General features: G+C 36.8%; 1 protein-coding gene across 2 annotated transcripts in view; it reads left to right on the forward strand.

Annotated features, from left to right (window-relative positions):
• Nucleotides 1–1264: 1264 nt before the first annotated feature.
• The window catches only part of ITPR2 (inositol 1,4,5-trisphosphate receptor type 2), a 2416542-nt gene continuing 2394420 nt past the window's right edge, over nt 1265–23386 (forward strand). For both annotated transcript variants that reach the window (XM_044087657.1, XM_044087658.1), the window contains exon 1: nt 1265–1672. In XM_044087657.1, the coding sequence (XP_043943592.1) occupies nt 1581–1672 (92 nt within the window). In that variant the 5' untranslated portion in view covers nt 1265–1580. The remainder of the gene's footprint in view (nt 1673–23386) is intronic.

Genomic DNA, 23386 nt, shown 5'->3' on the forward strand with positions numbered 1-23386 from the left:
AGCAGTTTTTTCATACATTAATTTTCTGATAACCCATTTTCCTTGCCCTAGATCGCAAAGACACCAGATTCTATTATGTAGGCCAGTGTGTGCAAGGCATTAAACAAGTTGGGGGTAAGGTACTAATCCATTGTAGAACACACACACACACACACACACACACACACACACACACACACACACACATATCAATTCCTTCTCTTTATTAAAGTTGATCTTTATTAAATGCCTCTGCAGTGCATTTATTTTTTGTGCTAGCTCCCTTATTACTATGGCAATAAGAGCAGGGGTGGGACACACCCCTCTCTGGCATGCACATTCACACCATGACAGCAGTAGGTTCATCTCGAAATTCCTAACAGCATTTACAGGGAAGAGTGCACTGTGATTGCACTAAGATTGCAAACTTAGTGTGCCTGATTAAAAGAGGATGGGTAAACAGTAAGAGAGCAGCTAGAATGTAACGAAAGTTTGACCTATCATATAACACAGAGCCTGACTTTTTGTTATGCTCTACGAACCATCAGCAGTGTAATTATATCTGTATATAAATGCAACTATTTGTATAAAGTATTGCTGCATGAACATTTTTCTTAACTGTCACTGTGTAACAGCTCCGGTCATGGTTAAAAGCTCACTTCGTTAACAGTGAAATAAATAAGGTACACTTTTGGGGGGGGGGGGGGGTTTGAAGGAGGAAAACGTGCGAAGCCGATTGCCAGTATATTAGAGATTATTTAGGACTTCTTATTCTGAATATCATATTCCTGATGTACTAAAAGGAAGCGATGCAATGTAGTTCGCTGATTAGAAGAGTGGGGATAACCTGTACCTGTACCCAGACTTTCACATGTGCATATTAACACTATTCTGCATATCTTGTAGAGTAAACTGCTTCTCCATAAAAGATAGTTTTTATATTTTCCTCCTCTGGTCATTCAACGTCTGCACAGTGCCCTTGTTGATTACTTTTTACTGCAAAATGTGTGAATTCCTTTCTACGTAAATAAAGTTCTTTGAATGACACAGCTGTCAAACCTGCAAGATTTAGGCTTGAAAACAATAACTTGAAATGCAGGGGGGTGGACTCGGAAGGTTAGGTGCCAGTTACCTTACTGCCATTCCGAATGCCAACTACTTTTCAGTGCACTGCCCTGCCACACCACTCTCCACTTCCTGCAATGCCTCCGATTGGCTCTGGGCTCTGCAGAGAACCTCACCAGTGCAGGAGTGCACAAGGCAAGGTCTCTGCTGTGCTGGGAGGAGCAAGCTTGTGTGTTCTCACCGTCAGTCAGTCTTACACCGGGGGTGAAAAGCTGCTGAGACAGTCCCAGGAACAGGCGTCACTCCTTAGATCTTCCTTACATTACTGAGGCTAGTTACCTGGGCTCGTAAAAACCTGTGTCACCTGCCCACGGAGCCTTTCCACGGCACCCCCTTCAGCCAGATGGTTGTGTTTGTGTGGATAAGTTAAGCATTGGCTGGGGACCTGGGTCATTATTAAGGTTTTCTGTTTGTCCTCTAAAACTGCAGCAGATACTTGCAGGGCTTAAGAAAGGAATACAGAGACATGCTTAAAAATGTCTGACAAAATGTCGAGTTTTCTTCACATTGGGGATATCGTCTCCCTCTATGCGGAAGGGTCCGTTAATGGCTTCATCAGCACTCTGGGGTAAGAATTTTTTGTCCCCTTAAAATATGTTGAATTGTTGGGGTGTCATATGTTTGGAGGATCTGTTGCACTTGCCAAAAGCTGTAGACCCCAGTAGGCGAGTAACGTCGCCCTACAGGAAACTAAAAGCAATGTGTGGAAAGTTAGCATTTTCGCTGTGTGAGCAGATCTAGGAAGTTGAAAAAGTTCTCGAAAAGGCCCCGGGAAGCTGTTAAGTTGTAGCATTTTATGTGTGTGTGAGAAAATAATCTAACGTGTTCTTCGCAGCTAACTATTTTCTTACAATCGTATCACTAGATCTCGCAAGCCTGATTTTTGACAACTGCATATTTTTCAGTGGATTGTTTTTATACCAAGTTAAATAAAATACATATGTTTGCAGCTAAATGCCTGACAGTTTCTTTGCACAAATGCCCCACATTTTGTAACACAGATGACATATATATTTTTGCAGCTAAGGGCCTGACAGTTTATTTGCCCAAATATACACTGTTTCCAACAACTGCCTTAAATGCTTAGGTAGTCTTTACAGTATCTTTGTTTTATAAAGACATTTTTCGTATGTATTTCTTTCGCTGCCGAGAAATTTGGTAATCCGTCCAGCATTAACTGTCATGGTAACAGAGGAAGTGCTTAGTGCGTATGCATTGAAAATCCTGTACCTTTCACCTCTCATTCATCATCATCAAATATGGAGTGAAGTTTAATAAAGGGAATTTAGGACCTGTACTAGGGGCAGCATTTCTGTAGTTGTGCTGAAGCATCAATTGATAAGCAATTCTGGCCTGTGTGTGTGTGTGTTTGTTTTTTTTTTGTTTTTTGTGGGGGGGGGGGGGGTGGGCAAGCTTTTAAGAGCAACTTCTGTAATGTCCCTGCACTGTTTGCTATCTGCTGTTCTGTTAAATGTTGAGTGTGTTTTATTATGATCGTTTATGCTAATAGAGTATAATATCTGTCCTTAACCATGAGTTATTTATTTTTATTGCATTTATTTTTTACATTTGATGACTGGTTAAATTGATTGGCCCAAGACCCTTTCAAGGAGTGATCTGGCTGTAGTTGCATATTACATATTAAATACAAGTAATCAATATGTACATTAAACAGCAAGATAGAATGTGATGTACACTTTTACAGTTTGCAATACTTCAGTGAAAGAACAGTGGGAAACAGTTTTTACACCATTATGTAAGTATGTATTTATTTATGTTAACCAGGTAAATGAGCTGGTTAGAAAAACCTTTTTATTAATGGCTCAGGCCACTAGACAAATACATATGTGTATTAAACAATGATAAATGTAATACAGAATGATATGAGACAAAGATACATTTTGCAATTGCATTCAGCAGTGACACAGTTGTACAATGTTGCCATTAATATAGTTAGTTATGAGAGTTTTATACAAGAGTACAGGCATAGCCGGTTTTAGGCATATGTTATCTTGATATTTTGTAACATGTCTGTCAAACTAACAAAAGCTAGTACAGCAAGCTTGTATACTTAAACCAGGTAAGTAACAATATTATCTCCTTCAAAATTCAAAGATCTTTAGTTACAGTAATAGTATTTTGTCAAGTAACAAGCTCTACAATTTCATTAAATATTTTACCAATGATATAATGCTCCAGCCTAGTTAAGCCCTTTTGGTGGACATCCTCTTCACTAAAATTAACAACATAGCCAGCTTTAGGTACCTGCAATAACTGTGGCTGCAGGGGCCTTAATCCTCATTGACTGTGTGGGGCCCACAAAAGCTGCTGTTGGTTAAAATGAGGAGAAAAATGTATTAATTTTCAATTACACTCTTTCACCTGAACAGGACTGTAATATAACCCTGTTAGGACAAAGCTGTAATGAACATAAGCAAAGTAAGCACTAAGCGGATCAGCAGCCCAGGGTGACCGATCTCAGTGCAAACTGTGGAGTTTAAGAAGAGCTGATGCTTCTAATCTTCAGGGATGGTTTTCAGGGCTTTTATACATACTGGCAGAACAACTGATACTATAACTCTCAACGTCTTTGCTGAAGAATTCTGTTCAGTGATAAAAATAATAGCATAATAAAGTCTCAAAATGAGGAACACATTTTATATATTACTCTAATTCACTTTGAAAAAGTTAATAGAATAACACATTTGCATCAACATGCAATTTTTAGACAATAAGTGTAAAACTATGATTACTTGATTTAGTATGACAGAGTAAAATTATGAGACAAAATCAGGAATATCTGTGAAATCAGGAATAGTGATAGGTATTAATTTACTACTTACTGAGGTAAATAAAATTGTCTTATCCCTGTTACTGTTTGATGACTGCTAAACAGTAGTCACTGATCTTGTGTAGCAGTAATAGTGTTGTACAATGTACTTGTTGAAATAAGTACAAAATTAATATTGCTGTGATGTGTGTTTGTGTGTGTGTGTGTGTGTGTGTGTGTGTGTGTGTGTGTGTGTGTGTGTGTTATCAATGCACACATCCAATAATGCCAGAACACACATGTTATTCTTCTGGGTATCAATAAAAAATGTAGCTAACAAGCTAACAACTGATTATATTTCAAAAGTAAGGCATAATGTATGTCATAGGCATTCGGACACTTAGGTCTTCTAGGTATTAGGTGGCCTCCACTCCCTAGACTGTATTAATCATCATTGACTGTGGGGACCCCAAAAGCTGTTTCTGGTTGAGGAAAAATGAGAAGAAAAAATGATTTCATTTTCTGACTGCACTCTTTAGCCTGGATGGAGTTATTATATGACCCTGTTAGGATAAAACTGATAATAGCCTCTGTCCTCAACCACAAACATTCTAAAACATCCCTGCTCAGATGTTTGTGTACAGAAACTTACTATAGGTTATTTCTAACAGACCTCAGAGACATACAAAGAAGGTTACTTTAGAGTAGAATACATTATTGCAATCATTATTTATTTTCACTTTCCTCACTATCAAACATCAGGCACATATACAGCTGGTTGCCTTTGGGGTTAGAATCGAGGAGTTAGTAGGCATGCTATATATATGTATTTCAGCAGTCACTTGAAATATATGACTGTGGCCATTTGAACATCTGCTTTCATCCCAATCTAACACCAGAGGGTTGCATAGGCAGTGACTGTCTTTTGGGAGGATTAGTGATGCAGACAATATTCCCGTACAGGATCTGTGTATCCTCACAATTGACTTTTAATTTACTTGGAGCTCCCATTTTGTCAGCTTTGAATTTTAAGTCTTTGGTACATTTTATGTCTTCATTGAAAGAAAAAGACTGAAATTCTTTTCTTACTCACAATTTTGTTTAGGCCACTTTTGGATTAAAAGGTTGGGAAATGCAATGGAGTTATTTCCTAAATGGTTATTAGTATGCTAACTTGGTCAAGAAAGTATATCGAAAAGACAGAAGGAAAACTAAAGCTGATAAGCAACATTGAATTTCTTTCCTTAATCATCATTTCTGTTCAAGCCATCATTGGGTAAAAAGAACAAAAATTACTTAAAAAGCACTTTAGAGCATAAATAAAGTTATGGCTTCTTGAAAAAGCTGAAGAAAAAAGGTAAAATGTGAGAAATGGAAGAAAAAAAGCAATGTGCATAAGTGGGAAGCCCAACATGGGAAAACAGAGGGGAACTCTGGAGGGTGGGTGTGTTTTGTTTTCTGTTTTTTTTTTTTGGTGGGGGCTAAAACAGTAACCAGTGCCTAGGGTTCCATTGCATATTAGTTATGTCCTGTAGATAGAGTTGTTGTAATGTATCCTTGTTACACCTAAATAGCAGTAACTGTAAATGTCCCTTTGTGAGATGGGCCAACATAGTGTGGTATTTATGCCTGTTGTAATAAGATCATTGTAGCTACAGGTCAGTCTGTGTGTACTACTCCTAAAAGCCTGCAGCATGAACTAAAAAGATGGATAGAAGTAGTGGCAGTGACAGGCTGATTGACATTTGCTGGGGGCCCCCAAAATGCTAACACCGGCCCTGAGTACAGGAGTTCTGTAAGTGAGTTTGCAAACAGTACCCAATACTTTGGTAAAACAAAGAGGCAAGAAATACATGTATTTCGAAGGGTCAAAGGGGGCTTGTTTGTGTACGATCAGAGTTGTATACTGAACTGCATAAGTTGGTCTGTTTTTGATGTGAGCAGGAAGAGAATTACAATTTACTGGCATTTTTGAAAAAGCTTTCTTTCTGAATGAGAAATGATAGTGTGGTCTGTTAAGTTGTATAGCTTCTTGAGTAATTTAAAGTGTGGGATAGTAGTGTGTGTATTGGGAGCAGTACAATTTGTGAAGAAGTTTGTATATTAATCGGGTGTGGATAAAGGAATATCTTTGTAGTACTAGGAACCACCTAGCTTTCTAAATAGTTGTATAGTGATGTTCTTGAAGCTAGGAGAGATGTGGATACATCTTAGAATTACATTTTTAGTTTTTTTAAAATTGATGTATTTTAAGAGGAATTTTGGCTTACTGTTATCAAGACGTTCCAGTCTAGGGATAAGGACATTAATGACTGTGGCATGTCTAACTTCAGAAGTTAGGACACATGAGATTTTGCTGGACATTTTAACAGAATGAATACCTTTGGGGAATGAGTTATAACACTTGGATGAATTGATAGTGTGTGCTGTATATTAATATTCTTAGATATCATTTCCTAGGTGAGGTTGGCATAATAGTTAAGGTCCTTACCTCAAAGACAGAAGGTACAGGGTTTGATTCTGACCATGGGTTATTGGCTAGGCTTACAATGGCCCATTAGGGTGGTTAGCCTAGTATTCTCCTATGACCTATTTAATGGAGACAAAAGTGAGCCACCTGGGTCAGTTTTGCTGGCAATGTAGGGATTGTGCAGCTTTTCTGCTTTACCAAGAGGCATGATGGTAATGGTTTTTATACATGTATATATGTATTTATATTTTTTTGTGTATTAGCAGCAAGCTTACTGGAACATAGTCAATACCAAAGTAGTTTTAAAGTCAGACTGTACTATTTCGTAGAGTGAAGTTGTGTTTTTATGGGAGTTTTAGTGCATTATCATTTCAGACGGAGCTTAGCAGGCAGGTCATTAATAAAGACAAACAGTGAGGGCCTAGAACAGCGCATTGGATAATGTACCTGAGGAGGACAAGTGATGGCCTGATGATAGTCTATGATCTAGTAGTCTTTGAATCAGCAACATTCATTATCTGAGAGGCTACCTGATTTAAGTTTAGAGAGAAGGTACTATTTATATTATCAGAAACTTTTTTTCAAGTTAAGAAATATTGTTCTTACAAGTAGCCATTATTTGATGGTCCATGTAGTAAAAGTGTGCTAAATACAGCTACATGTACAAAGCTTATACATTTTTAAATGCAGTACAAATAGTTTGAGGATTATAAACTTGCAGTAATGGCAGAAGGAGTTATACAAGTAGGCAAGGTGTCAGAGGGAGAGAAGTAACAGAAAAGGGCTAGAGCGAAGAAGGAGAGGAGAGGAGAGTGAAAGAGAAGCATTGGTTCATGCATGGAAGCTGTTATACCTGCAGGGATCTAAATAGAGTAAGAGACCACTTTTGAAGGTGGTAAAGGAAGTTCCAGACCTCAAATATAAGTTGGAAGAAAGTTCTTTCAGACACAGTCGGGCTGAAAAGTGGGCAATAGAGAATGAGCCCTGGAGGTTTGTGATCTACAGAGTGGTAAATGAATTGTAGTGGGATGCTTGATTGCTAGCAGGGGGAAAAGTGAAAGTGAAGTTTGACAGCTGGAAAAATGCAGAAGGAAAGAGTCTTTTGGTAACAGAGAAGACATTAGTTGAATGTAGCAGTCTTTATTGGTAGGTGAATGAGTTTTATAAGGTAATGACTCAGCATGTCATAAGAAGGGTTTTTTGCAAGGTTAATTTATTTTGAGTTACAAAGAGCAGCAGTAGGACCACTTATTTGGCTTTAGGGATGGGTATGTGCAACAATGAAGCAATTGCTGGGAATAAGAAGTCAAGTTAGTTTGCATGCCTGCTGAACTTATGTTACAGCTCTTGTTATGGCAACAGAGATGTTTGGAAGCTTGTGAATGAGTCAGAGTGAAGGCCAAGATATTTGCGGTATTAAAAGATATAACTGCATTACCTCAGTGGTCTAGGATAAAGTGGCAATGTGCAAGGCAGTTTAGGCAAAATACTAAAAAAGCAAAACATCAGAGCTGGCTGTTTTAACTTGGAGACAACTGAAGATAAAGCAGAAAGTGGAAATCTAGGTCTTTCTGCAGACAAGATCATTGGGATAAAGTAGAGACGGAGGGAGTGGGCTTTTTATTGCAAATGTGAAGAGAATATGTCCAGTTATGAACCCTTAGGAACTCCAGATGTTAGGTGGGTGGGAGGATAAGTGGTTCCCACACTGTACTTTGTATTTAGGGACTGGAACAATGGTTGATAAACCACATGAAAACATAATCACAAAAATGGTAGCAGAGTAAATTTTGAAATGTAGAAGAGTATGATTTACTTGTAAATGTAAACAGCTCTTTATACATATCTGAAAAAATACTTGGGCTGTGGTGTGAAGTTGTCAAATAGTAAGCATTAAAGGTGGAGTAAATCCATGTTGGTAATATTGGGGTATAATACAGCATTCATTAATGTAATAGAATCTTTATATCTGTTTTTTTGTGAGGAGGAGAGTAGCAGTAGTACATCTGGGGAGGATAGGTTATTGACCTTTGGGAATAATATGATGCTTGCAGTTTTCCTGTCCGTGGTTAATGTGCCGATATGGAGTGGGAGACAGAGAGAGAGAAAAAAATGTATGACAGAATTTTAAATATAGGATTAATCTTTTTTAACTAATTATCTGGAATGTAAGATGTTTCATTGCCATGTATAAATCTTTTAGTTTTATAGGGAGATTGTGGTTTGCACTAGATGTTCATGTTAATGTCATAAAATATTCAAATGTAGCAGCCAAAAAGGTTTTAGTTTGTTGTTTTACATTGTTTCAGTAGCACTTAGAAAGGTAACATTTTGTTCATGAATGTAATACAGAGATTTTTTGTCGACTCTTGTCAGAATGCATTGGATCAAGGAACATTCGATGGCCTCTAGTGCCATTAGAATTGCTGCATAATTGTAGGTGGTGTCCCATTTCTTGAACTGATGGTTTATTTTTTGTGGGTGAGCCAAGGGCAAGTGCTAGTCCTAATTATTTGTAGCTTAGCTTTGAATAGACGGAGTGTGGCACTGAAATCTATAATATTTTTCTGATCCCTGGTGACTGTTAATGCTCCCAGCCATGTAGTCAGCTCATTCATTTCTCCAGAAGGTGAGAACCCCCTGCATCGTATTGCTTCTCCCAGAGGTCAACATTAGGTGACAGGACCTGCGCCATTATCCTAACTTAGGGAATCATGTTTTATTCTTTAAGCCTTGAGCTGTCTCAGTGTGCATGCCTACATCATCCGGAAGCTGTTATGTGCAATGGATGTCTCTCCTGCGTTCATTAAAAGTATTCTCTCACTGGCCCTGACCCTTTGGAAGGTGAGTGCCTCGAATGAGCTCTAGTATCTTCTGAGGATTCTGCTGTGTTAGCACTCTAGCTACATGCTCCTTGACTGTCTTTCCAGAAAGAGTTGAACAGGCTTTGCTTAATCATTCCTCTTCTGTCTTCAGCTAGCCCCTTTAGAGCCTGAAATGCTAATGATGCCACAGCCAGTGCTTTATCCTTCTGTGTCAGTGAAGCTTGTTAAACAAGGTGAAGTCTTTGTCAGCAGGGAATGGGCGTCTTAATTATGGTGGGATGAGGTTTGGTGTACTTAAAGGACCAATGGGAGAATACAGTACAATGGTTAGGTAGGACATACAGTGACTTACTTTAATTGTGATGTTTCGTGAGTGATAGTAGTGGGCAGTGTGAGATGTTGAGGCCTGCTGAAGAGGCTGACTGGATGAGTTTGCAGTGGAGACACTCCGCCCAAATCTAAATTTAAGTTATCTAACAGCAAATATGCTTTGAAGTACTTAAAAATTAGTTGAAATTAAAGCATAGATGGGAGAAGGTGGGAAGCCAGGATATATAAATTAGTTTTACCATCCAGTTTGGTTAGGATTATAAACCAGTTTGGACCATATCTAAAATTACTGAGGACAATTGAGAGGTATTACTTGAGACCAGGAGTGTAACTTCAGTATTATTTATTTTTAACAACAAACATTACATCCTCTAGCTACTCTTTTACCTATGCTGTACTTCTGGAAAGCAAAACAAGATTGTCCAATTAATGGTCACTGCGAGCCCATGTAGAAAATGGGATGATGATGATAATGATAAATGTCGATAGTGACTTGTGTGTTTGCGCTAGGTTTCCAGAGTGGCAAGAATATCAGTTTTTTGACTAAAAATGCATGATTCATGCAGGTATAATTTATTGTTAATGCAGAAATTATGGTGAACAGTGTTTAGGTCTTTTGAATTTTATTGGAGAATTCTACTACCAGATGGTAAAAGATGAATATTTAAGAATAGCGTTAGAGTGTGGTAAATGGTGAAGTCAGGATTAGTTTCTATATTTAACTGCAGCAACACAGAAAAGAAGATGAGAGAGACTTTTTTAACATATATTAAGAAGGCATAGATCAATTTAGTGACGCTGTTTATAGTGTATAACTGGATATTTTTAAAAATGTTTTACCTTCCTGTTATTATCTCATATGAATTTACAAATCATCAAGTGCAACACGTTCCTACCTGTAAAAATCACAGTGATTTCTAGATCCTTCTATATGCTATGTTGCCAGATCTGTGAAATGCAGTGATTTAAGACAACATTTATTCTGTAACCCTTGGGGTATCAAATGGAATGTTTAGCTATAAGGCTTGCAAATGTTTGCGTCAGAGCTGTTTTGCTATCCTGATTTGAAATTGCTTTTCTCTTAATGTAATATTTTCTGCATCAATTAATGCAGACTAGACTTGGTGCAGTGGTTTTCTAATGAAATGTACCATGACTTTATTATTGGTACTTCTTGGTTATCATTAACATGTGTTGTTGTTTTTTTAATAAAAAATAAATAAATAGACAAACAAACCGAAGGTTTGTGGTGATTAACTACAGAGGGACCCATTTAGGATGATGCAAGTTAACCTTTAAGACCTTCCCATGCATGTGCAAAAATGGTGCCTGTGTTAATTACTTAACATAAGCTATACATTGTTTATGTAGAGATTTTACACTTGAAAATTTACATTAGGCAACAGATCTTTCATTCAAATGTATGTGCATACATACAAATGTTTCAAGCTTGTCAATACACCAGAATGGTTGTTTCAATAATAAGTGTCCAGGCTCTTCTTAAGATATCTAAACTCGTGCTTGTTTTAATGTAATTGGTCGTCTATTCAATGCATCAAATGCTGTCTCGGGGAACCAATTGGTACACTTCTCATTCCTATAGAATCTTCTACATAGGTTGACTCTCTACTATGTTTTGATAACTCCAGACATTCCCAGAAATATTTGTCTCTAAATGCTTTATATACCTGAATAAGGCCACCTCTTAAATGTCTGTATATGACACTGTACAAGTTTAAATGTTTTGGTCTTTCATAATAACTTTTCATATTCATGGATTCTCTTGATATATTTCCGCTGTATTTTTTCCAGTTTACTCATGCTTGTTTTCTTATAAGGCCTCCATATTGTTATTCTTACTAAAGTTTGAGTCTAATGTAACTAACAAACAATGACTTCATTTTTTTTCTGATTGCCTAGACTTTATAAATCTTTTTCTACAACCTATAGTTCCATAACTATATCATTGCAGATTGGTTGATATCTTTAGAAAAACTCAAAGCTGGCAATATCCATATATCCAGGTCCTTAAATGAATCCACAGTTTCAATCACTGTGTGCTATATTAGATATTCACATTTCAATTCACATTTGCCAAGTCTTGTATGCTTAGTTTTGATGTATTCATCAGCATATTATTCCCCTGTGCCTGAATGGTCAATTTAGTCAAGCTCTTTTGCCATATCTGCAGTACACACGATCAGTTTACCCAGTTCAACCCATCTGCATACAGACTGTGTAGAACACCTCAGATGAAAAAGGTAGGTCTGAAAGATAAACAAGTATGGGCCTGGCAGAATGACATGTAGGACTCCCTGACTGTCGCAAAGAAATTTACCTGCCCAGTTACTGTATGATACTTGCCATGTCCTATTTGTAAGCCATGAAGCTGTAAAGAGTACATCAATAACTAGTTGTTCTAATTTATTGATCAGTGTTTGAGTATGACCCTGTCAAATGCTGAAGTTACGTCTATATAAATTAAATCACATCACAATTTTTAATTTATAGCTGTTATTATATTGTTATAGAACATCATGTTACAGGTGATAGTAGATCCATTTTCAACATATGTATGCTGATATATGGTTTCAAGTCCCAGCCATTTCAATTCTGATAGTAATTCTCCAATATTACCTTCCCCATTATTTTTCCACAACATGCAAGTAGACTTAATGGTCTGTTTGATTCTTGGATTGCTTTCCCCTTTCCCTTAAAGACAGATTTAATAACTGTATGTTTCCAGTCCTCAGGATTCTCCCCATATTTATGCAACCTAGTAAATTAATTGCTATAATGGTACTGTAAGCTCTTGCTGAAGTGTTCTAAGGTCATTTATTACTAATTCCATCTCCACGTTGTGCTTTATTTGGCTCCAGTTTACATAGTTCTTTATATAATTTAATTTGATTTCAATATCTGTGGTTACCTGGATGTGACTACAACAACTTATCACCCCCTTTGTGGAGCCAAACTGTTTTGCATAAGATTTTGTAAATATATTACAAAGACATGCATCTGGAGCATTTCTCCCCGGGCCTTCGCTGAAAATTAGCTTTGTTCCAAGTCGGACTTTCCCAGTTAACAAATGTTAAGTAAAATAAAAAAAATAAATAAAAATAAATATTTATAATCTGTAGTATGTGAGAATAAATTTTAGAATCGGTTGATCAATTTGTGTATCTTTACTCCTTCCACATCTTGTGTATCTATAAAATGGTTTAATATTATGCTCAGTATTTTTATATACATTTTCCCTCACCGTATGTTTAATTTGTTTGTCCAGCTTGTTTATTTCAGTTTTTGAAGTTATAGTTTGACATCTTTTCCATATTTTTTTTGTCTCTCACTTTAATCAAATATCTTATTCTTAAGGAAAAATATTCTCCTGATGTAAATCATAGATCCTGATGTTAAACATATTTTTTTAATTTTTGCATTCAGACAATTTATTTTTTTCATTTTTGCATTCAGACAATTTCTCTTTCAAAACTTTCCACATTCCTTCTGCAGTTTTTCCACTAAACTCATCACTCCAGTTACTTTTACGTAGTGATTGTTTTGCATCCATATAGCCTGTTATTAATCTTCTGTGCATTGGTTTAGATTTCAGTTTGTCAGAATTATCTAGCAACAAACTAACCTTTATAAACCCATCATCCCTGCACATTAATGGTGGTAAAACTTGACCTGAAACAACAGTAATTTCTTTAGAAACACAAAGCAGTTGTTACTGAACATGCTTGACTTTGGTGGTCTATACACTCCAACAATTGTTATATGTTCCGGGGTTGTCTTTATTGTCACAGTTATCACCAATACTATTGATTGTGTATCACTGAACATGTAATAATCACAGGTCTCAGTTGTTACTGTCTTTAATTCCTATCACAGCACCCCCACCTGATTTTTTTTTGTTAGAATGTCTGATACTCTAAAAACATTTATACCCTGACAGAACTGGTTTCCAGTCATTGTTTTTTAACAATGTTTCACAAACAAATAACATCAGTCTTTTGGGAACACAGCAAATTTTCCAATAAAAACTTTATTACTAATGTTTCTAGCATTAACAAGTTTCAGGGATGCATCAAATGTTGATGTCTGTGATCTGTTAAAATTTTTGACCTGGCAAAAATCCTGCCTTGTGTTTATCAAATATCACAAAAGGTTTACTATCATTTGTGCGAACGGCATTCTGTCGGTATGTATGCTGCCGAAAATCAGAATGTTGTGCACATAATGAAAAGTGTATGGAATATTCAGACACTTATGTGAATGCAGTAGTGCATTCGCATAAGTGTGTTTGACTATATGTATGGAGATTAGGGTACAGTGGGGAGTGGAAATTCATCCATATCCCCATTGTAGTGCGATCTCAGAGTTGGAATATATTAGTAGCAGGGGGTAAAGGAGGGCTTGCCCCCTTGCAAAAATCTGATTTGTTGTATAGGAGTTTGATTTACATCAGCTCCTATATGGCTATCACGTGATGTTTTTGGTGACACTGTTGACTCAAATGTGTCAATCACTTGGGTCGACATTGTGTAGGAGTGGAGAGTTGGGTTTTGGTGTTAATGTTTTGCCATTCGGAATAATGATAGTAAACCATCGCAAAATATCTGCCGCAAAAAATTCTCTTCCCTGATGTTGACAAGTGCACACCATCCTGTCTGAACACATGTGCCCAAAATTAGGTTCAGATGCTCTACACATTTCCATTTACACAAAAAAAACTTTCCATTCACAAAGACCTGACCCCGCTTTCTGTCTGTGGTTTGTGAAAAATACATCCTAACACCTGTACAAGCTGTGCTATCCAAGAGGGCTGTAAGTTTCCTATTAGCAGTCAGAGAATCCTTGCGGATGAGATCATTTTGTACCGACATGAGTAAAAACAGCTTCATACTTCTTTACATTAAGGCATTCTAAGGCCTGTCTCAGATTATTTATTTTGGCTGCTGGCAAGCATAACTGTATTCGGTGTTTATTATCTTCTCTGCAAATGTAAGCATCAGTTCCTTTATTAAGACTCTCCAATTACAAGAATATCTTTTTTGACCAGATCTGAAGAATCTTCAAACTCTAATTCAGTAACATCCGCTCTCCGTTGTAACAAAGGAATGATCTTCATGACCATTAGTCTTATTAGGCCCACTGTTTTCATTGCTTATTACATTTACATGCATACAATTCTCATCCAGCTGGCTTTGTACATCCACAGCTTGAGCCATGTTGTCAATATGTGAATTTCTCCTCTTTTTTTTTTTTTTTTTCTTTCTTTTCTTACAGTAATGTCCCATGTTCAGTTTTGATGTCTTCTTCTTTTCTTTCTTCTCTTTTGGAAAAAGAATGCCTTTTTCCTGTAGACTGATGGTTTTCTGACAGAAAATGTTATCATTCCCTGTGTCTGTGTGTTGTATAAAAAAGCAGTGTCCTTTTTTAGTACATATTCTCTTTGCTTTACAGATATTTATCAATTTCTTTTTCTTCCTTGTTGTTTATTGTGAACTTTCTCCTTTCTTTTTTTTTATTTCCTTCTATACACTGTGAATACTCACATTGCTGAATACTTGTATCCAGGATTCCAAAGTTGTCCGTGTCATTATCTTGTTTCATAGGTGTTGAGTGATCTTCACAGGTAATAGGCACATCCTTTCCAAAATGTGTTCTGTTTGCTCTTTGCCTAACATTATTTAGCTCATCAATCCAGTCATTGATATTTGTACCAATTGTTCTTCAAGCCGTGCCAGTTGCACAAATGCAATCGTCATCAAGAAGCCTAGATTTACTACTAATAACGGTAAGCAAATCATCCAACTTTGACATGAAGACCATGACCACAGATCACCAGTGTTATCAGGTTTTACCTTTAAATATACATACCATTTATTACACCGTGCAATATGTTTGCGCTTTAGAAAATCATTAATGGTATACTCCTTTAAGGAATTCATATTCAGCTGCAAATTAATAAAAAATTCTAAAAGAAAAGAATAATCAAAATCATTTACCACCAAATTCAAAGACAATTTAAATAAATTTCTGTGAGAAAAATCACATAATTTAATATTTAGTTGTATATTGTTTAAGTACAGTAAAGTTGTTGCTGTGACTGTACAAGATGTGAAAGTCACATACAAAATCTGGAATTCCTTTATATTGCGTGCAGTAGCTTTTGCTCACTGTCAACAGTAAAGATCAATAAATCACAAACCAAAACAGGATTGTTTATATAAGTTCTGCATTGTTCTCTCTGCAGTCTGTGCAAATTTATACTGACTAGGCCCCTTGGGATGGCTAGAGTTAAAAAAAAAATAATAATTTCTTTCGGCTTTTCCCAGTTGGGGGTCGCCACAGCAGAACTCCGGTCCGCTAATGATTGGCAGTGGATTTTTATGGTGCCGAGGTGCCAGCCCGACGTCCAACCTTCAAAGAAGGCACACCCATTCACGCTCACACCTACCTGCATGTCTTTAACATCACTCGACCGTGGGGAGGACATGCAGACTTCACACAGAAGGCACTCCAGCCAAGAATCGAATGGGAGAACCTCTTGCTGTGAGGAGACAACACTAACCACTGCACCACCACTGCCTTGGGGATGCTAGAGTTTGCCTGTCTATAATCTATTCATTTCTAGCAACTAAGAGTGAAAATTAAAGGTAAAACAACAAAATATAGATCAAAGTAAATCTTCTTGTCTAACAAGCTATCCCTTCTTTCCTACAGTGAAAAACAGTGGTTAGAAATAAAATATAAATTCAAATTTAACTTCTCTTACCCTCCAAATGTACAGTTGATCACAAACCAAGACTGGGTTGTTTAGATAAACCCTGGGATTCAACAACTCGTACACTAAGTGTACACCATTCTGAGTGAACAGGCAACACAGGCATAACTCTTACCTTCTTTCTCCTAATTTTAGTTTTTCTTCTGAGTTTCATGTAGCTTTAAATATTGACAAAGATTCATAAAGGTTACCACAAAGTGTAGACTACATGTACATTTAGCGTAATCTTTCTGAGTGATTAGAAAGTACAAAAATGGTGGGGATGTCCTTGAATACATATCGTGTACACTTAGGTGTTATTGAATCTGGCCCAAGGTGTTGGTAGCAAATCAAATTAAACATTAGCAGGAACATGTTTTTGTTAATATCATTTAGAGTGCCACAAGATTTGGTAGTTTGTTTGAGAAACTGTACATAATGTGACCTTATAAATGTAAAAGCTAATCAAAACATTGTGCAATATTCTTCCATTACTTACAGTGTAACTAACGTTCATTAAATTATGTTGGTTTCCGTGCCTACAGAGTCGTGATTGTAAATTACTAAGTACAGGAAGCATGCATGTCATGGCATTTGAAAATGTGAAGCCTATTTGTTGTCTCAGTATCGTATTTGAGATGGCGCTATAATTTGTTAAATGTATACACAAACTAGGTTCACTCTGATGATATAATTGGTACAACATATCACATTAATCTGTGTTGGACAGTATACTTATGAACCTATACGTATGGGTTATTGTAAGATGAATTTATATGTGGGTGTGTGGTATTGGATAACACTTCATATGGTCTATCATCCCTGAACACCCTAAGTGGAGGGTTAAGAAGAATCATTAGATTACCAACACCACTGAATGCTAAAAGATATGTTGCACATTTCTGCATTCATTATTTTATCCATTGTCTGGTAAACGTTTGTAACATTTGTATGATTGAAAATATTCAAACATCTTAATATAGCATTGCTTTACTAATTACTCTGCTCTTTAATTGTGACCTGATTAATAACCACAAAGCCTGCTGGCATAAATAAACATGGCCATCTATCACAATGAGTTTTTACTATACTGGTTCATTGAACATGACTATTTGTTTTTTGTTAGGATAAACAAGGTGGGGGAGGGTTAAATAATTACTTTCAAGCTATATATTGCACCATTTTTAACAACATGTTTTGGAGTATTAAACAAAAAAGAAAAGTGTTCCAGTAGTCATTATTTATTTCCAAATGCATAATTTTAAAAGTTAATTGCATTGCTGTGTTTATGGTGGAATGTGACTTCTGTACTATGACAAAGGCATAATAACTTGCGATTTTTTTTTATGCATAGTAATTAAAACTTTTAAATGGTGATTTTTGATAGTAGTAGATAAAAGGGGCCTTCATTTCTGTAACATTATTCCTCAAGTACGATATATTGTCTAACCTTATGATCACCTGTGCATAGTCCTTGAGTGTTATAGCACATTCAAATAATAGTGTGGAGTTTTTCTTTGCAGGCCTTTGCAATAAACATTAGTACTCTTTGGCTTGACATAAGCTTTACTGTACTTATGCAGAGGATTATGATCATATTAATGATGATAGCCAGTTTGTTTTATTTATTTATTTTTATTTAGCCATTGTTGACTAGGTTAGTACCACTATGCCAGTGGCTTCTATTCAGGGGACACTGAGGAAGTGATATTAATACTGACTTAATGTCCTGAATTTCTTGAATCTGTTTCTTAAACCTGCTTTTAAATCTGATCATAATTCTTTGTAGTACATTGAATTTTAGTTACCCCAGTGCATTACAACTTGGAGAGAAAAAAGTGTAGGAGCCTGAAGTGTTTTACAGCTTTGAAAACTGTAACACGGCTAATATTGTCACACAGAGTGGAGAAGAAAAGTGCATTTATGATCAACAATTAACTTTAGAAACTGATACATCCTTCATACAACCACAGTGTGTGTGAGTGGTGGAGAGTGAACTTGAAGTGTCTTTCAGCTTTTAGAGCAGCGATCGTGAACCTTTTGCGTTGGTGTGTCAAAAATTCGGATAATGCCTATCTTGACTCTAATGGCGTGTCACTCCCACCCCCCTCGAACAAAAGAGAACATTCTTTACATATTCATTTATTAAAAATATACAGTCCAATCATGTGTGGTGCTATGTATTATAAAAGTAAAAGAAAACTCAGTGACTTACAATAGAGAAAAATGATATGTGCACTGATAAATGGGCTTAAAATAGTGCACCAAATTACCATACTTATAATAATAATTTTGAATTGAACTGAAAAAATATGGAACACATTGCATTTTATTTCATTAACGTCAATTAATGACTTTTTTGTGGCGGAGTTTTAATAAATAGATGCAGGGCCACATATTTCTTGTATTTCAGTTCAGTTTCTTTGTATTTCATTTCAGTTTCTTTGGTAATTCTGGTGTTGGTGAACCAGTGGCATAGCTACAGTTTGTGTCCCTGGGGCTGACTGAGTTTGCCACCCCCCTCCCAAAATAAAACATAATACACATGACAGTCCTACAGAAAGTGAAAAGGATGGTACTCGCATCCATTCTTAACAGAGATGCCTCACCTTTGATACTGGAGTTGCAATCCACAAACTTGTTTGAACAATTATGCAAAAGCATTTCCCTGACACACTAATGAATTGTTTTCCCCAGTAACCCCTTCATTAGTTTCTATTATGTATGCACAAGTGCTAAAATAACACAATAAATTATTTTGCCCAGTGGTCACTTCAGCAGTCTGACCATGTATGCACAAGCACTTCCCAGGATACAAAAAATATTTTTTTCCCCAAGCAGCATCTTCATTACTATGTCCAGGTACACACAAGCACCAAAATTAAACATCTAATCAAGCAACTCCTTCAGTAAGATGTGCATCTTTCTATGCACTGTTATGTTTATTAAAATAAATCAATTACTTAAGTACCTCTCCTTTATACTTGTCTTCTTGGCCTGGGGTTCCCACTGCTATTTTCCCATGCTGTTCCACATCTAGTTGTGCCATTGCACGACTGTTAAATAGCTTCCTGCTGCTGTTGTGTGCTTGTGTATGTCATGGTGTGCAACTTAGCCAAACAGCCACCATGATACCACCTGACTAACTGCCAGGCCAAAAAAAAAAGAAGCACAACAGCTTCTCTTAAGGAAAAAAATAAATAAATAAATAAAACAGCTTATCAAGTGCTGCCCGGCCCTTTCACCCCCACTAGCTATGCCACTTTGGTAAATGCTGGTGTGTCACCCAAAATGTTGCAGTGTCACCTTTGACATGCGTATCATAGGTTCCCCATCACTGTTTTAGAGCTTTCATACAATCTTCCAGTACTGCTCTGTTGTGGCTGCATTATGTGCTGCAGCACAAGACCTGATCATAACAGCTGTCAAAGGTGTATAACAAAATTTGTTAAGCACCATTCTGATGCCAAGTGTGTAATAAAGCATATCTTTTACATGCCTTTGTAATCAGTTTGCTCCATGTATAACAGTGTATGTTCAGTTAGGCAGTAGTCTAGGTGAACAAACTGGTCCCAGTAATTCTTCCATGCTCTATGGGCAAGTCAGGCATATTCTGGAGAAGATATTGCGATACATTTTAACTTTAGGTTTTCAATTTCTTTCTGATGACAAATAGTAACAGTAATACTATATGAAAAATGCAAATTGTGATGTATGATAGCAGCACTTTAAACAGTAGTCTTAATTAAAAGTCGAAATTGGCTTCATTTTGTAGAGAGCGAAATATAAGCTTATTAGAATACTGATAGAATGAGAACTTGTACCGTGAGCCCTATTTTGTTTAACAACATGCAATTCCTATAATTTCCTGTTTGCATTTGTTTTTTCCTGATGTGATAGTGGTATGCATAGTCTGTATGTGTGTGTAGGTGACTACTAACACTATCATTGTTCTGTGAATGGAAAATGTTAAACTTGTGGTGTGAAATGATTGAAGCATTCATTAAACTAACGTTAGGTTTTCATTGATATAAGACTTGGCATTACTGATTTTCTGCCTTGTTCTGTATGCATTTTGCAATAAATGTTCATTGCTTTTTATTCTTTCAGAATTGTCATTCCCCCCCACCCCCACTTATATTAACACATGGCATATGTGTGTCAGTTGTTGCTTCGCCACTGAATCTTTGCCATCTGTAACTGAGGCTCTGAAGGGGACGGGCAGTAATTTGCATATTTTTTTAGCCTAGAGTTGTTGGTATGCAGATGTGTAGGTTATCAGAAGTGTAGTAAAAAAAAAACAAAGTGAAACCCTGCAGCTAGGGATATTGGGTTAAAATGAATTTGTTCTTGTTGGAAATACTTCAAAACAAGTTCCTTTACTTTGGTGGGTTACAGTTTTGCTCCTCTTGCCTAGAGTTGCAGGAGTTGCAGGAAGGCATGTTGTCACAAGTATTTTGGTTGTAAAAACTTCCCAAATATAAAACTTTTAGTGCACTAGAGCAGCGGTTAGATTTATTCATAGGTAAAGAGTAGGCAGTCGGTCTGCAGCCCTTAACAAGGCTGACATTCTGAGGGAAAACATGAAGTAAAGTCCTGTCTCCGTTTCAATGTTGTTTCAGTTCACTGTGGATTAGCTGTGGTGATAGACTCCTAAAACAAAGAGGCGTTTTGTTTTACGACCCCAGCTATCATAAACATAATGCTTGATTATTTTCATTTTCTGATTTTTTTTCTACTTAAGTTTGGCCTATTGTTAATTTTGCACAATCGTATGTATCAAATAAAATTGAGGTTTATGGCTGAAAGATTACATTGACAGGAATACTTGTGCTATTTAATTTTTGTCTTTCCCCACAACCCCTCTTTCTTCTAGTGTCCCACATGGCTTAATCATTGGCCCTTTCTTTTATCACTGTGTACAGATTGCCTCTCAATCACTCAGCTGTCAGATTTTTTTGTTTTGCACCATCCCTCTTGTCTGCTGGCATCCTGTGTCTGCAATGACATCTTTAAACTGTTAGCCCTTTAATTTAACCTGAATGTTCACAGACCTAGACCTTACAATTAACTTATACTTCGGTAAGAGCACAAAAAATACATTCCGTGCAATATTATTAGTCTGTCCTTGCACTTGAATATACCTACTGAGCAGGATACCCACTGTACATCTATGCATCTTGATGTGTCTGGACTGGCTTCAGTCTTTTACCTTTTCCTTAAATGTCATACGAGTAAAACTCTGTTACTTTCTTATCAGAAATGCACATTCTCCATCAGCTGCTGTACCAGATACCCGCTAGCTGGAGACACGCAGCACCTTTTCGGGTCTCTTGTACTCCTCACACCATATTAAACATTGCTGTTTATAACAAACGCTCAAAATTCAAATCAACTTCAAATCTGATTGAATAAAGCATTACATTTCATAACTCCTTCCCCGTACTTGAAAAGAATGGCTTCTTCTGACCTTTCAAGGCACTTACAACCCATGTGGAAACTGATAAGTAAGGTATGTGTTTTACGCTGCTCTACAAACTCTTCTACCTCGGTTATTACCTGCTCCATACACAGCAACTCTCTCTCAAAAATTCACTATAGACTGCTAAGAACATATATCCTGCCTAAATTGCTTTGTCCACCTTTCTTATTCTTTATACCTATCCCACATGTACAGATCACTCCTTGCCTGTAGTTGTCTGCACACTGTGGAAATTGTTCCCTTCCTTACAAATCACAAACCTTATCTTCCTTCAAAAAAGCGCAAAAAAGTTCATTTGTTGAGACATCCTGCTTGCATTGCTTAACTTCTATCGTCACAAACCACCTATATCTAGTACTAACCAGCTAATAACTCTTTCCCACCAGTTTATGGTGTCTCTATTAAAGTAATAAACTGGGTTGGCAGGCTCTTCCATGTTTCCTACTAAGCCTCCTCAGTAGTTCTACTTCCTTAAAAATCTGTACACTTTATGCTGCATATTCATAAATCTGATAAATGCATGTAAACTGTTTCTAAATAGCCAGGATCAGATTTTGGCATCGTCATATTGTATACTTTTGCAAATCTGTAATTTGTCCAAAACTACCTGATACTGTGTTTACTGAACTGTAAAACTTGTGCCACAACGTTGGTTTGCTTTTAATTACTGTAACAAGTTCATGTCTAGAAGTAGACCCATTTGATTCAGTCCACATTCCTCTTCATCTGTATAAAGTATATATTATAGAGAAGAGAGGCCATATAATTTGTAGTTTGCTTCCATTATTTATTTGTATAAAACCTCTACTTTACTGGTATTTTGTATGGTTTAGAGTATTATATTAATCCATCAAACATTCAGATTTCAATACTCAAAGTCTTGGTTTGTCTTGTCTTGCATCAGGGTGGCAAGATCTGCTGATGACTAAGACAAAAGGGACCATCATTTTGATGTTCTCAGTACTCTTACAGCCAACACTGAAATTGACAGCTCAGAACCATAGCTAGATCATGTGGGTCTCTAGGAAGCTCTCCAAACTAGTATCCCCAGGATTTTAATTTTGAGGAACAAAAAAAATTATTTGTTGTCCTGAAGTAGCAAGCTGCTTGCTACGAATGTTTGCGCATAATAAGCAGCTTGCTGCAGTTGCTACTTTGCACACTTAACTTCAGCTACAACTGCTGTTCCCTTTGTCCCACACTAGTTAACAGCCATTCTACAGTTATCACATTAATTTGGGACTCAAAACTTGATTCATCATTCATTTTCCAGTTGCCCACTTAATCCAGGTCAAGGTCATGAGGGGAGCCTATTCTGCTATTCAGTGGATACAAGGAAGAAAAACGAATTGTGGGCTGAGCGCTATTCTATTGCAGGAAATGCACAGATAGACTTGCAACATTATGATCACCGCAAGCTAAAAGTAAATCTCCCACTACTTTACCCACTGCAGTGACTTGGACTCGAACCGAAGTTGCTGCAGCCACAATGCAGAGTACTAACCACTATATGATTGTGAAGATATGTGAAGGCTGCTAGCCTAGCCAGATAGGATTTTGTAGATAATTCTGTAATTTGTAAATATTAATGTAAGTCACATGCTTGTTCTCTTAAATGTAAGAACATTATGGT

This window comes from Protopterus annectens, chromosome 11.part0 (genome assembly GCF_019279795.1).
Source record: "Protopterus annectens isolate FY-2018-M chromosome 11.part0, PAN1.0, whole genome shotgun sequence".
Taxonomy (NCBI): domain Eukaryota; kingdom Metazoa; phylum Chordata; order Ceratodontiformes; family Protopteridae; genus Protopterus; species Protopterus annectens.